This window comes from Lithobates pipiens, unplaced genomic scaffold (genome assembly GCF_037356315.1).
Source record: "Lithobates pipiens isolate NorthernLeopardFrog02 unplaced genomic scaffold, aLitPip1_a1.2 Scaffold_19, whole genome shotgun sequence".
Classification (NCBI taxonomy): Eukaryota; Metazoa; Chordata; class Amphibia; order Anura; family Ranidae; genus Lithobates; species Lithobates pipiens.
The window spans coordinates 408,069,613-408,082,473 of NW_027507764.1; the positions used below are offsets into that span (position 1 = coordinate 408,069,613).

Consider the following 12,861-nt stretch of genomic DNA (forward strand, 5'->3'; position numbering starts at 1 on the left):
TGGCCATTCTAACACCTGGATACGTTTATTTGTGAACCATTCCTTTGTAGATTTTGCTGTATGTTTGGGATCATTGTCTTGTTGGAAGATAAACCTCCGTCCCAGTTTCAGGTCTTTTGCAGACTCCAACAGGTTTTCATCCAGAATGGTCCTGTATTTGGCTGCATCCATCTTCCCCTCAATTTTAACCATCTTCCCTGTCCCTGCTGAAGAAAAGCAGGCCCAAACCATGATGCTGCCACCACGTTTGAAAGTAAGTAAAGTATAAGTATAAGTATAAGCAAACATAATGTGTAAAAAACAAAAACAAATCCGGATCACTTCCCTAGAGCAGTACAATGTTTCTATGGTAACATTATATTGCTCTGATTAAAAAAAGAATCATAAAAAAAGTAATATAAAATAAAATAAATTCTAGTACATATATTTTTTTCTCCATACTGTCACCATTCAGTGTCCCTGATCACCGTCACACCAGTTATATGATGATGCTGTACTGCACTGGTGACCGTATATAAAAAAACAAAAACAAATAGTGAATTTTTTTCTTTCATTTCTTAATTTTTCAAAAAATTATGACATAAAATGTGCGGTATTGAAGTGGTTCATATAAAAGAACTTGGTATCACTGCATTTACACTTCACCTGCAGGTGCTTTATTCACAGATAGGGCCAATACACAGTGAGCCCATATAAAAACATGTTCAAAAGATTAAAGTGTATTTTTTTGGATGTCGTAGGGAATGGGTTAGCACCATCTTATTTTCTTCTGTATGTGTCCCATCGGGAAGATTTCCCCTCGCTTTGATTTCCAGGAACACAGCAGGACGTAAGAGGATATCTCTCCAAAGCAAGGGGGTATCCCCTAGCTGTCACCAAAAAATGTTTACCCACTAAACAAATGTTTTGGATTTCCATAAGCCTGAATATTTATTTCTTATTTTATCAGTTATTTTTATATTACATTGTGTGCATGGTTGTTTTGCTACTGCTATTCATTACAACCTGCTATTGTTACTAGCTTTGTAATTACTGAATCCAAGCCATACACATCTGATGGAATTCAGGGTAGCTTTCCCCTGATACCCATAGCTCATTTAAATGAGTTTTATTCTGACAGGACATTACAATATGAGCTATACAATAATGTGCTATCATATTATAGTACATTATAATCAAATAGGTTTCAGGCAAGGCAAAGCTGTATTAATAGCTGCAGCCAGGAATGATTGCAGAGCTATTAGCTGTGGCCATCAGTAATGGAGAGCAGTTGTAAGCAAAACGCGACACTCTATGGAATCACAACAACAGGCTCTATATATGGCAGAAGTGTAACCATATGTAACGCAATCCCATAGCAATACCATTGTAAGGCTCTCTAGCTCTGCAAATTCCATCTTAAAGTTAATATAATGGTTGTACAATAGTGTGGTAGTATTTATACCTTTAGATTAAATGTGTGGCCTTAAGGGTATTTTAGGTGTATTTCAAATGTTGGGGAAAAACTAAATTAGGAATAATAACTGTTTCTATATTCTTTATATTTTGTAAATAGACAACATCATTTGTTATAACTGAACCATCAATGTTTAAATATCAAGACAAAAGATTTTTTTAAGTATCCTGTTCTTTTTTTGCAAAGTCATTTATTTTTTCAAATAATACAAATAAAGTAATTATAGTTCAACAAAATGTGTCCCATTAAATGCAGTTTAAAACAGATAAATAAGTGTCATGTTTTCTGTCAAACACATTGGTGTACAAATGTAATAAAAATATGTAGTCAGAGTGCAGAACTGCATTTTCCACAGAACACAACAAAAGTAAAATAAAATAAAAAATAAACACTGTTGTAGTTAAGACAATAACAAAGTAAAAAACAAAAAATAGGATCCTTCATAAGAATGGAATTGTGCTCGTTCGTTCACCAAAATCTGCTGCTTCGTTCAGGCAACTTGGTCGCTGTAGATAACCAATCCTTAAACATCAAGGTGCATCTTGTCCAGAAACAGCAAGACAATGGGGGTAAAGGCAGTGCAGGCAGCTTCCAGATAACATTTTCCAGCTCCTCAAAGAGCCATTTATAAGAAAGCAAAATAAGCAGAACACTGAAGTTTTCATTGTATATATACAAATATCAAGGAACAATGTCCATTGTTCTTGTTGAGATGAAGGTGAAAAGTTCTTTTTCTTCTTTCATTTGCTTCCCTTGCCTTGCTGAAACGGTCACACAGAATTTAAATATTCCAAAGCCACTTCATAGCAGAATTTGTATTGATCCTGAAACAGAAGAAAATACAAATTTTCCAATCATGAGGGAAGACTGGTATAGTACATAGGTGAAATCTTGGCATAATTATATTTTTCAAGCCTGTTCAGTCAAGCTATCTTTGTGAGGACTATTAGCTCTGTACGGATGGAATTATTTGCTGAGGCTTGTGAAAAATACAGCTAGATGAAGGTCCTATTGGTACTCACAAGGATCTGGCAGATCCACGGTCTAAGGAACAGGAACCAACAAATTCTGTCACTGGTCATAATGATAATGGTTAGTAAGATGATCAGTACCACTGAAGATTAACACATTTTACTAGCAGATATCAAATAATGGTCAGAAAGCTTCTTTGATACCTACTAAAACTTTAGCTTGCACTCCATGGCCTACCACGGTAGCATTAACATCCTAGCTGCTCTAACTGTAAATGATATGTTGCATAACTACATCCCTAGGTTTCCTGATGCAGGAAGACTGGATGTATTAGTCAAGTAATGTTATGGAATAGCAGCATGAGTATGGCAGTTTTGGGCTCTGATTAAAGAACAGGTTTATTTTAAATTAACAAAAGTTAAAGAGCAACTCCAGGTAAGCAGCTAAATAAGCAGTTGATATAAGGGAACTGTTTTACAGATAAAAGGATTTGCAATTCTGTGAACTAGGCACTCTAGGCAGAAAACAAAGCAAGGAGCTTCATCACTTCCACTACAGCTGCAGTACAGTTTTGTCAAGAACACACCCTCAGCATCCCCCCTCACCCCCCCCCTTTTATTTACCTTAGCCCTCATTCGATTAAGCGATGTGCACGTCTGCAGCTCTTCTCTCCCCTCACTTTTGAGTCTCGCTAGCTTTGCTGAGGCAGCGGGAGCTATCAGCTCCCAGTGCTTTCTATCAAAGCCAGTGATAAGGGAGTGGGGCCAAGTCGGGCTGTCTGTGTCGATAGACGCAGCACCAGGGCTTGGTAGCGAGCACACAAGTGGCTTCCCATGGGGGCACTGGACAGAGAGGAGGGGCCAGGAGCACCAACGGGGGGGGGACACAAGAAGCAGACATTCATGCCCACTCTGTGCAATTCCATTGCACAGAGCAGGAGAGTATAAATTTGTTTGTTATTAACCACTTCAGCCCCAGAAAGATTTGCACCTTTCCTGACCAGGCCATTTTTTGCGATACGGCACTGCGTCGCTTTAACTGACATTTGCACAGTCCTGTGACATTGTACTCAAACAAAATGTATGTCCTTTCTACCCCACAAATAGAGCTTTCTGGTGATCACCTCTGCGTTTTTTATTTTTTGCTCTATAAACAAAAAATGAGCGACAATTTGGCAAAAAACACAATATTTTGTAGTTTTTGTTATAATAAATATCTCCAAATAAAAAAAAATGTTTCCTCAGTATAGAACAATAATGGCGGTGATGTGTGATTTTTATCAGGACTGGGACATTCCAGCAGACAGATCAGACACGTTTGACACTATTTTGGGACCATTGACATTTATACAGTGATCAGAGCTAAAAATAGCCAATGATTACTGTATAAATGACACTGGCAGGGAAGGGATTAACACTAGGGGGTGATCAAGGGGTTAACTGTGTTTCCTAGGTGTGTCCTAACTGTAGGGGGGGGGTGGGATTGACTCAGTGTTCATACTTAGTATGAACACACAATCTATCTCCTATCCCCTGACAGATGAGGGATTTGTGTGTTTACACACACAGATCCCAGCGATCGCGGGTGCCAGCGGTCATCACACCTGCTGTGTCATCTTAAAGGAGTGATGTACAGTTATGGAGATTTGCCCAGCCGAACCAAACTGCCATTAGTGGATAAAAAAAATGCATGATTCATGCCAAAATAGAGACTATAACTCAAGACAAAATGTCTAAATTTAAGAAAATATGGCTCCCTTGGATGACACACTTTTTAATGTATCCTTGTTGATGCCTTGGTAAATTTTACCTACTTTTTCATTTTTTCCATGACAATTATATGATTACAGCCACACATTTCCCCAGAGATCCCTTCTCTTGCATTTCCTTTTCCTCTCATCTCCTTTCTTCCCTTTCTAACTCCTTTATTAAACCTTTCTTTCAATTTTTTTCTCACACCTCTTGTTCATCGGGTTCAGGTAGCGATACTTTAAAATTACCGGTATTTGCTCCCGCTTAATTTGTAAAAACAATTACCCCTTAATGCTAATTTTATTGATTACACCTGATATTCTCAACCTATTATTTCCTTGAGATATCATTATAATACATCGTTCATGTTTTGGATTTATTCTGTCTGGAATAATATAGGGAATTGTCTCTTTGAGTTACTAATCCTTTGATTAAGGTATGAGACATATTTCATTTTAAGTTATATTAAGGAAATATAATCTTCTATTGTATCCTAACATATAATTTTCCGCTTTTGAACTTGTGTTCTGATTTGTTAAATTTCAACAAACAAATTTGACAGGAAAAAAAAAAGTACCTTTACAATCGCTTTAAGATTCAGCAATTGTGAACTACAACAAAGCCTGATAGACTAAAAAATCAGGCTCCCCTTCGCTCAGGTTAAGCAGTGCAGGGGATTACAGAAGGGCTCATATCAAGACAAATTCAGGTATGTACATTTATTTAAATTTACAAATATATATAATAATTCCCTAAGCAAAACATAACTACATTATGTTGTGTTTTTGTGTCTGCCTAGACTTCAGCTTTTGGCATACTAGTGATACAAAAAGGAAAAATCGACTTTTCAGTTACTTTCCTCAGTTTCCTATAAAGTTACAGTTAGGCAATAGATTTTGCATTGAATCACACATAGCGTATAAAATAATGTTTTTTTTTTTTTAACTTCCAGCCACTTTATTACAGTATATATAGCTCAGTATACATACTTTGATTCTAACTTTATTTTCCACATGAAAAATGTACTTTCTGATTCCCATCTTGCTTGGCAAATGTTATATAAAACTGTGATATGTCCATGTTCCTGTTTGCTTTAGCTGAAGCCCTTTATTGCACAGAGTACAAAAATTCAAATGTGGGAATGTCAATTTTGAAGCTTTATTAGAACACCGGAAAAAAAAACAGACCAGACATCTGTCAAAACAATTTATCTCTGTACACAGCAACTCATGAGACAACTGTATGGCTGAAACTAATGCTGATAATGCAATGTTGCCAAAATCCGTTATCTCTACCATATCTTACAGCATTATTCTCCAAGACTCAAACTGCTTCAAGGCAAGGTAATGTGTATACCACCACAGCTGGGCATAGACTGCAAAGGGCCCTGCAGAGATAAAACATGATCACCCTTTTCTTAAGCTGATGTATCTTGCTAGAGTGCTGCCCAATAAGACCAGAGGATGGACTTACTAAAGGAAAATTGAGTGTGGGATTGATTTACTGGAGAGTGAAAAATTTGGTGCAGCTCTGCATAGAAATCTGCCTCTAGGTTTTTTTTGTCAAAACATAATCAAACAAACTGAAGTTAGAAGGTGATTGGCTACCATGCACAAATGCACCAGATTTTGCACCCCCACGTTTTAGTAAATCAACCCCTGTGCACTTTGCAAATGCAGGTGCACTCATTTTCCCAGAGCTTACTAAATGTGGTAAAGCTCAACTTTGTAAAGAAGACCCAATCAGGTGCAAGGAAAAAAGAAAATGTTTGGCTGCTCATGATTAAATGATGGACATCAACAGAGCTTTTCCACATTCGGGACTTTAATTATACCTAACCAGTGTTCTAAAAAGCTTAATGACACAATATTAATATGTATAATACCTCCAGCACTTATGAAATACAATCTTTTACACTTTACTAGTGTTAAAATAACACCAAAAACCAGAAAGAAAAAAAAAATCTATGAATAATCAATATGTGATATTCATTCCATCCCCATAATATAAAAAATGTGTAAACCATAAACCGCAGAAAGCAGCTGACACTTAAATGCATACGCCCACCTGTGAAAATTGCAAGAAATATATATATAAGCTCTAAATAACGCATCACTATCCCTCAAATAAATCAATACATCTAGTAATCAGCTAAATATGTGCATATACAATATATAATAAATATATAAAAATTGTGAAAATCAATAAAAATCTGTGAAAATCAATTAAAAGTGTTGAGATCAATAGCAATATAAATCAATCAAATATATAGTACATATCTAGTAGATTCATAAACTAGTAAAAGTCCATCAGAAGATTCCAGCTTCCAGTGAATGTGCAATTCCAGAAACCATAACTCTTCATTTCAACACCTCAGTGCCCTCCATCCCACCTTTGGGTGTCCTCTCACCTGCTTCAATGGCCCTCACTAGATTAGAGAGGTCACGATGTGCTTTAGAATGGTATATTGACACTGCTCCACCTGTTTAGCAGTCTCAATCCTCGAGAAATGGTTTCTGGGATTGCACATTCAGGGGAAATGGGAATCTTCTGATGGACTTTTCCTATTTTCATGAATCTACTAGATATGCACTATATTTGATTGATTTATATTGCTATTGATCTCCACCATTTTTATTGATTTTCACAGATTTTTATTGATTTTTAATTTTGTTATATATTTATTATATATTGTATATGCACATACTTAGCTGATTAGTAGATCTATTGATTTATTTGAGGGACAGCCTGCACAATTTAGAGCTTATAATAACACAACATTACATAAAAATATCCATTTTATTATACAAAATAATACAAATTCAGTAGAAAAATAGTTGTATTTAGTATATTAAAATGGATTTTTATGTAATATGGTGTTATTAAGCTTTAAGCTTTTTAGATCACTGGTAAGGTATAATTAAAGGTCCCATTCTTTTCAGCTTTTTGTACAATCCCGTGCAATTATAGGGATGATACTTTAGAGTGTTAGTGTGATTATTACAGTGCTGAATTGGGCCATCACTATTTATTAGCTTTACCACATTTACTAAGCTCTGGGGAAAATGAGTGTAACTGCACTTGCCATGCACACTGTGCCTTTAGTAAATCCACCCCCATGCCTTCCTATGGTTTTCGCAGGTGCAGTTCTTGGCAATTTTCAACCATTCTCTTATACACAGTACTAAATACAGTACTGCTCCAGGTCTGCATACATTCCATCCTTGTAAATCAGATGCCTACCCAGCTCATCCCAGATAATATTCTCAACTTGCAAATATTTATTGTGTCTAAAATGAATGCAAGTAAGACAACAAAAAAGATCATTCAACATGTAAACAGCGCCTAGTCATAGTCCATGGCTAAGCAATGTTAAACATGAAACGCATTAGAGGCATCCTTTCCTATTGTCCTTGCATTGATTAGAGACACAATGGGGTTTATTTACGAAAGGCAAATCCACTTTGCACTGCAAGTGCACTTGAAATTGCAGTCGCTCTAAATCTAAGGGGTAGATCTGAAATGAGTGGAAGCTCTGCTGATTTTATCATCCAATCATGTGCAAGCTAAAATGCTGTTTTTTACTTTCCTTGCATGTCCACTTCGGATCTACAGCGACTTTACTTCTAAGTGCACTTTCAGTGCACTTGCAGTGCAAAGTGGTATTTCCTTTAGTAAATAACCCCCAATACGTATTTGCAAGTTTCCATCAGGCTGCCATAATTATTTTTTTACTGTTTTCTACAGCCATGGAGACATCACCTGGGACAATTATTTTAGACTACACATTTGAACTTTTCAGAATTCTGACTTAGTTCCAATAATACAGTAAATTATAGCACACAGACCCATACTGTTTTTTTTGCCTTTGAAGACCTGAACAGTATGAATGGTCCAGACAGAAAATTCTCCATATTTGCCATGAGTTCCCTATCCATGTAAGTATTGTGCACATTTGATTTGTCATTGTACAGTCTGTTAGATCAGAGGGGGATTATCCCCATTGGTCATATTCAGCATTAACGTGATAAGAACATCTGATTTACCCTGATGTAACCTCAATATGCTGGAGCATCTGGAGTATTTCAGTACTAGGAGAGTATTTTTTCTTTATGTGAAATGTACTGGGATACTGGGAATGTTATATGACCCTAGGGCCTTGAATGATGTCATATAAAAGCAACGAGATAAAAATCAGACATCATAGGGAAGATCCTGTTGATTATATTTTTGTTCTATGAGGGTCTGGAATAGCTACAATGACAAGGGGATGGCACATTATCTTCAATTATTTCCAGATTTTAGGTTTAGTATGTGTTAGTTTAATGTGGCCATTTGTGCCGCAGATGGGCTCCTTATGGATTATGTTGTAAAAAGACACTGCTTTTGGCTATAATCAGATAAAATCAAATTAAAAAAACAAGTCAGCTCTCAGTGTGCTACATGCTATTTGTTTCTTCAGCAGATGTTATAATAGTCTCGCCTACAAGATTAAAACTTCAATAATGCATTTGAACCTCCAACCATTTCTACAAATGCACTTGTTTTGTCCGAAAAAACTCAAATAAAGGTCACTCATTGGGAACCAGGCAGGCATTACAATGGAATCAAACTGAAAAACTAAAAGCAATATAGTACAGATGGGATGGACTCTTATTCTGGCAGGCTTCAAAGTCCTAAGAATCTTCAGATGTGTGATCATTTTATCCAGCTTACCCTTTTTCCAAGGCATCCCTGAGGATGTTGCAAGTTAAAATAATGGTGTATATTGGATTTTTATAGAAGCTTATTTGAAAACTTTAAGTGTAAATGGGCTATATAGTTTTGTGTAGTGACGTGGTCTTCTTTGTGACTAGTAGTGTTTCTCTTGAGGAACAGATATGTATTAGGCAGTGTTGTCTCCCAATCTTCCTGTGGTACCTCATTAGTAAGTGACCCCTGACTTAGATTTTTTCGGACAAACCAGTAACACTATTTGCATTTAAAGCTATCCCTTTATTGCACAGCCCAAAGCCAAATCAATACAATAATATCATATGAAAAAATCATTATGTCTGAGGATGACAAAGTAGAGCAATTTAATAAAATCTGGCAAGCATTGATACTGGCTTCAGCTAGCCTAGGAATCTCCATTACTATCTCCCCTTTGCATCATAGGTCCTAATGATATTTCTCCTTAACACTCTCCATATGCTTGATATGCTCTCCATATGTCTTCTGTATAAAGGTATTGCTAGGCTGGTGTTGCTTATCAATACTATGTGATTTGCTCAATTTCTCTGAGCCCCCAGAAGGGTAATATTGGCTGTCATAGCAGTCGTTCCAACTTGAAAGTGCTAAATGCGTTAAAAAAAAAGGTCCCTACTGACCATGTTGATACTTTAATGTGTTTACAGTAATGTTGATAATAATCACACCTTCATGTCTGAACATACTGTTATAATGTTTTCCTGTAATTACATAGCTTTTTTTTGCATATTGGTTTGTTAAGTGTTAAAATTAACTATTGTATCACTATTGAAGTATTCCTTGAACAGGTAGTTTAGAATGGTGGCATTAATGTAAATAACAAACATTTGGACAAATTAGAATGAGGTATGATGTTATTATTATTATTATTATTATTATTATACAGGATTTATATAGCACCGACAGTTTACAATACAATTCAAGACAGGGGGAATCAGAAGGCCCTGCTCATTAGAGCTTACAATCTAGGAGGGAGGGTCAAGTTATACAAAAGGGTAATAGCTGTGGGGGATGAGCTAATGGAGAAAATAGTGCAGTTGTTAGAAGGAGGCAGGATAGGCTTCTCTGAAGAGGAAAGTTTTCAGGGATCGCCTAAAAGTGGATACATTTGGAGACATTCTGACAGATTGGGGTAGTGAGTTTCAGAGGATGGGCAAGGCTCGGGAGAAGTCCTGGAGGCAGATATGGGAGGAGGTGATGAGGGAGCTAGAGAGCAGGAGGTCTTGGGAGGAACGAAGTGGGCGATTAGGTTGGTATTTTGAGACTAGGCTAGTGATGTAGCTGGGGGTAGAGTTGTGGATGGCTTTGTAAGTAAGTGTTGGCAGAGAGGGGTAGCAGACACTATACGGTTTGTATGTTAATTAAGTGTATCCCTATATTGCTGTTTTGAGACATATAAATTGCACTTATATGTTTATATTGCTTTTTTGTCTGGTAACCATGTAGGCATGAGAGAAAAACAAACAACTAATACATTACACAAGGTTTATTGAATAAAGACTACACCAAAGATGACTTTCCCCATTTACTGTTCCCTTATACTATTCGCATCAATTCTGTATATCTATGTTATATACCAGTTCCTGTTGATTTTTTCATTTATATTCATTCTTCTTCATTTCTGTATATTACACAATGGTACCCATTGTTAAGCCTTAATAATAAATATACCCGCATGCTCAAAGTTTATGAAACGATCAAAAGTATTTTTATTATATCTGTTCAATAAGTGCAACAAATATCTGTTGCTTTTGGCAGAAATTGTGTGAGCTGATAACTTCCTGTTCTTACTGCCTGTGTATAAAGAGGGGTTATGGAGATAAGAAGGAGGGAGGAGATGACGTTCTTTGTGTGTGTTTTTTGTAATCCATCAGAAATAAAATAGACAGGGCTGACATCATGTATACAGAAATTTAGAGCTGTATTAATATGTCAAAATAGGAAGGTAAGGGTACACTATATTTCTGGGACATCAACTGTTACATTTCTGTACTTGCATTATGTTTAAAAAGATAGAACATGGGGAAATATGCATGTATTCTATAGAAGTACTATTTATTTTCAATATTTTGCTTAGACATACACTTTAGGCTGGGTTCACACTATGTGTGGCACGGGGCACAGTAGGGAGTCCGATGCGTCTCCGTTTCAGGTCCAAATTAGGTCAGAATTTTTGCCTGAATTTGGACCTGAAACAGAGCCAAAGACACACAAGGACCCTTCTGCTGTGCGCTCCACGGCCTTCCCGGAGGAATGTGAACCGGCTCCTTTATCATGCGAATTGGATGAGGGGAAACCTGTGCTGGTGTGTTAACTATCCTGGGTTGGACACACAGGGGTTGATTTGCTAAAACTGAAGAGTGCAAAATTTGGTGAAGCTCTGCATAGAAACGAATCAGCTTCCAGGATTTATTATCAAAGCTTTAACAAGCTGAAGTTAGAAGCTGGTTGGCTACCATGCACGGCTGCACCAGATTTTGCACTCTCTAGTTTTAGTATACCAACCCCACTGACCAGGTAAATCACTCACACATCATCATGAGTTATCTGTTTAGCCCAGTTAGGCTAGATTTAGAATAAGGAATTCAAGTACTGCTTTTTTCTGCATTAATTTGCTACACAAAATACGTAGGGAATACATAAAACAACAGAGTGCTTGCCAATAAAAAAAAAAAAACATTGGGTAGAATGACAAAATCAAACAAGACACAAGGCAAACAATGACAAAACTGATGGTACAATCAGAAAATGATAGTGTTGTTGTCTCAAAAATGTATTTGTGTAGACTTGTACAGTTACTAATAGATCCACTTAAAGAGTGATGCAAAACCTTCAGAGTTCAATGAACAAATTGTAATTACTTTTGAGAGGGACAATTGACAAATGCTCGCATACATACAGTATTTCATCAGGGGCACAAAAACACCTACGTGTAGGGATACAGAAGACTGCACCTCATTACATTAGACAGCTTCTATTTGCATTAACTACTGCAGCCACAATTAAATACAATATTCCTCAAGTTAAAATAAAAGCTGGCTAGCTGGGAAAACGCATAAAAAATGTATAATTTAAAACTCTGGAAATTCATTTCACAATGTTGCTTTTTGCAAGCATACAGATGCGCTCTGTGGGAAGAATATTAAGCATTGTTCACAATTCAATCTTGGAAACTAATGAGAAAAGTACTGATCTGGGTACTTTGCGGATAAAGGAAGCATGCAAGCTCCGAGAATGTGAAGAGTTCCTGAGCAGAGATAAACAGATGCCAGGTTCATGGTTCACAATCAGAACACAATCTATTGCCTCCTCATACAACTAGTCTCTGGCAACGTGGAAATAGAATTACTACAGTGCTGGAGCCGTGCCAGCAATTTGCCATTATACTCAGTGACATTATGTTATGCCTAGGTATTTGTTATCATGCATTAATTGAATAGATGGCTTATATTTTGAATAGGGATGTGGTGCATTGTGATTTAAGCAAAATAGATGTGCTTCCACAGACATAGATAATAAAAGGAATTTTATTCATATTTCATTTTTTCGTCTCTCTCTCTCTCCTTTTAGTTTGCCGCTGCTGAGCTGCTATTAATGAGTGTTTTTAGACAAAAGAAAGTACTGGTGGACTGAGAAATCAATGATCTTTTGAATTTGATTACAACAAGGCTTTTGAAACAACCCATACCGACAAACAAGATCGAGATTTAACTAAAAAGGTAATTTAACACTTGAGAAGGCAAACAACAGACCTGATTGGAGCACACTGCCTAAATGTTTCTGAACTAATAAGACTAAGTATTTCTAGAATTGGTATACTGATTGTAGAATTGTTCTAAGAAGAGATGACTGAGAAGGGAGATTCATATCTAACCATGAGTTACATCTAAATATCTAAACATTATATCTAAAACTTTTTATCACTTAATAATA

The 12,861-nt window shown here is 36.5% G+C and overlaps 1 protein-coding gene across 10 annotated transcripts in view; it reads right to left on the reverse strand.

Annotated features, from left to right (window-relative positions):
• Positions 1 to 1,619: 1,619 nt before the first annotated feature.
• Positions 1,620 to 12,861, reverse strand: part of PTPRM (protein tyrosine phosphatase receptor type M) — a 982,826-nt gene continuing 971,584 nt past the window's right edge. For 8 of the 10 annotated variants that reach the window (XM_077492471.1, XM_077492470.1, XM_077492475.1 and 5 more), the window contains one exon: positions 1,620 to 2,280. In XM_077492471.1, coding sequence (XP_077348597.1) covers positions 2,227 to 2,280 — 54 coding nt within the window. In that variant the 3' untranslated portion in view covers positions 1,620 to 2,226. The remainder of the gene's footprint in view (positions 2,281 to 12,861) is intronic. The other 2 variants (XM_077492478.1, XM_077492479.1) reach the window with 1 other exon arrangement.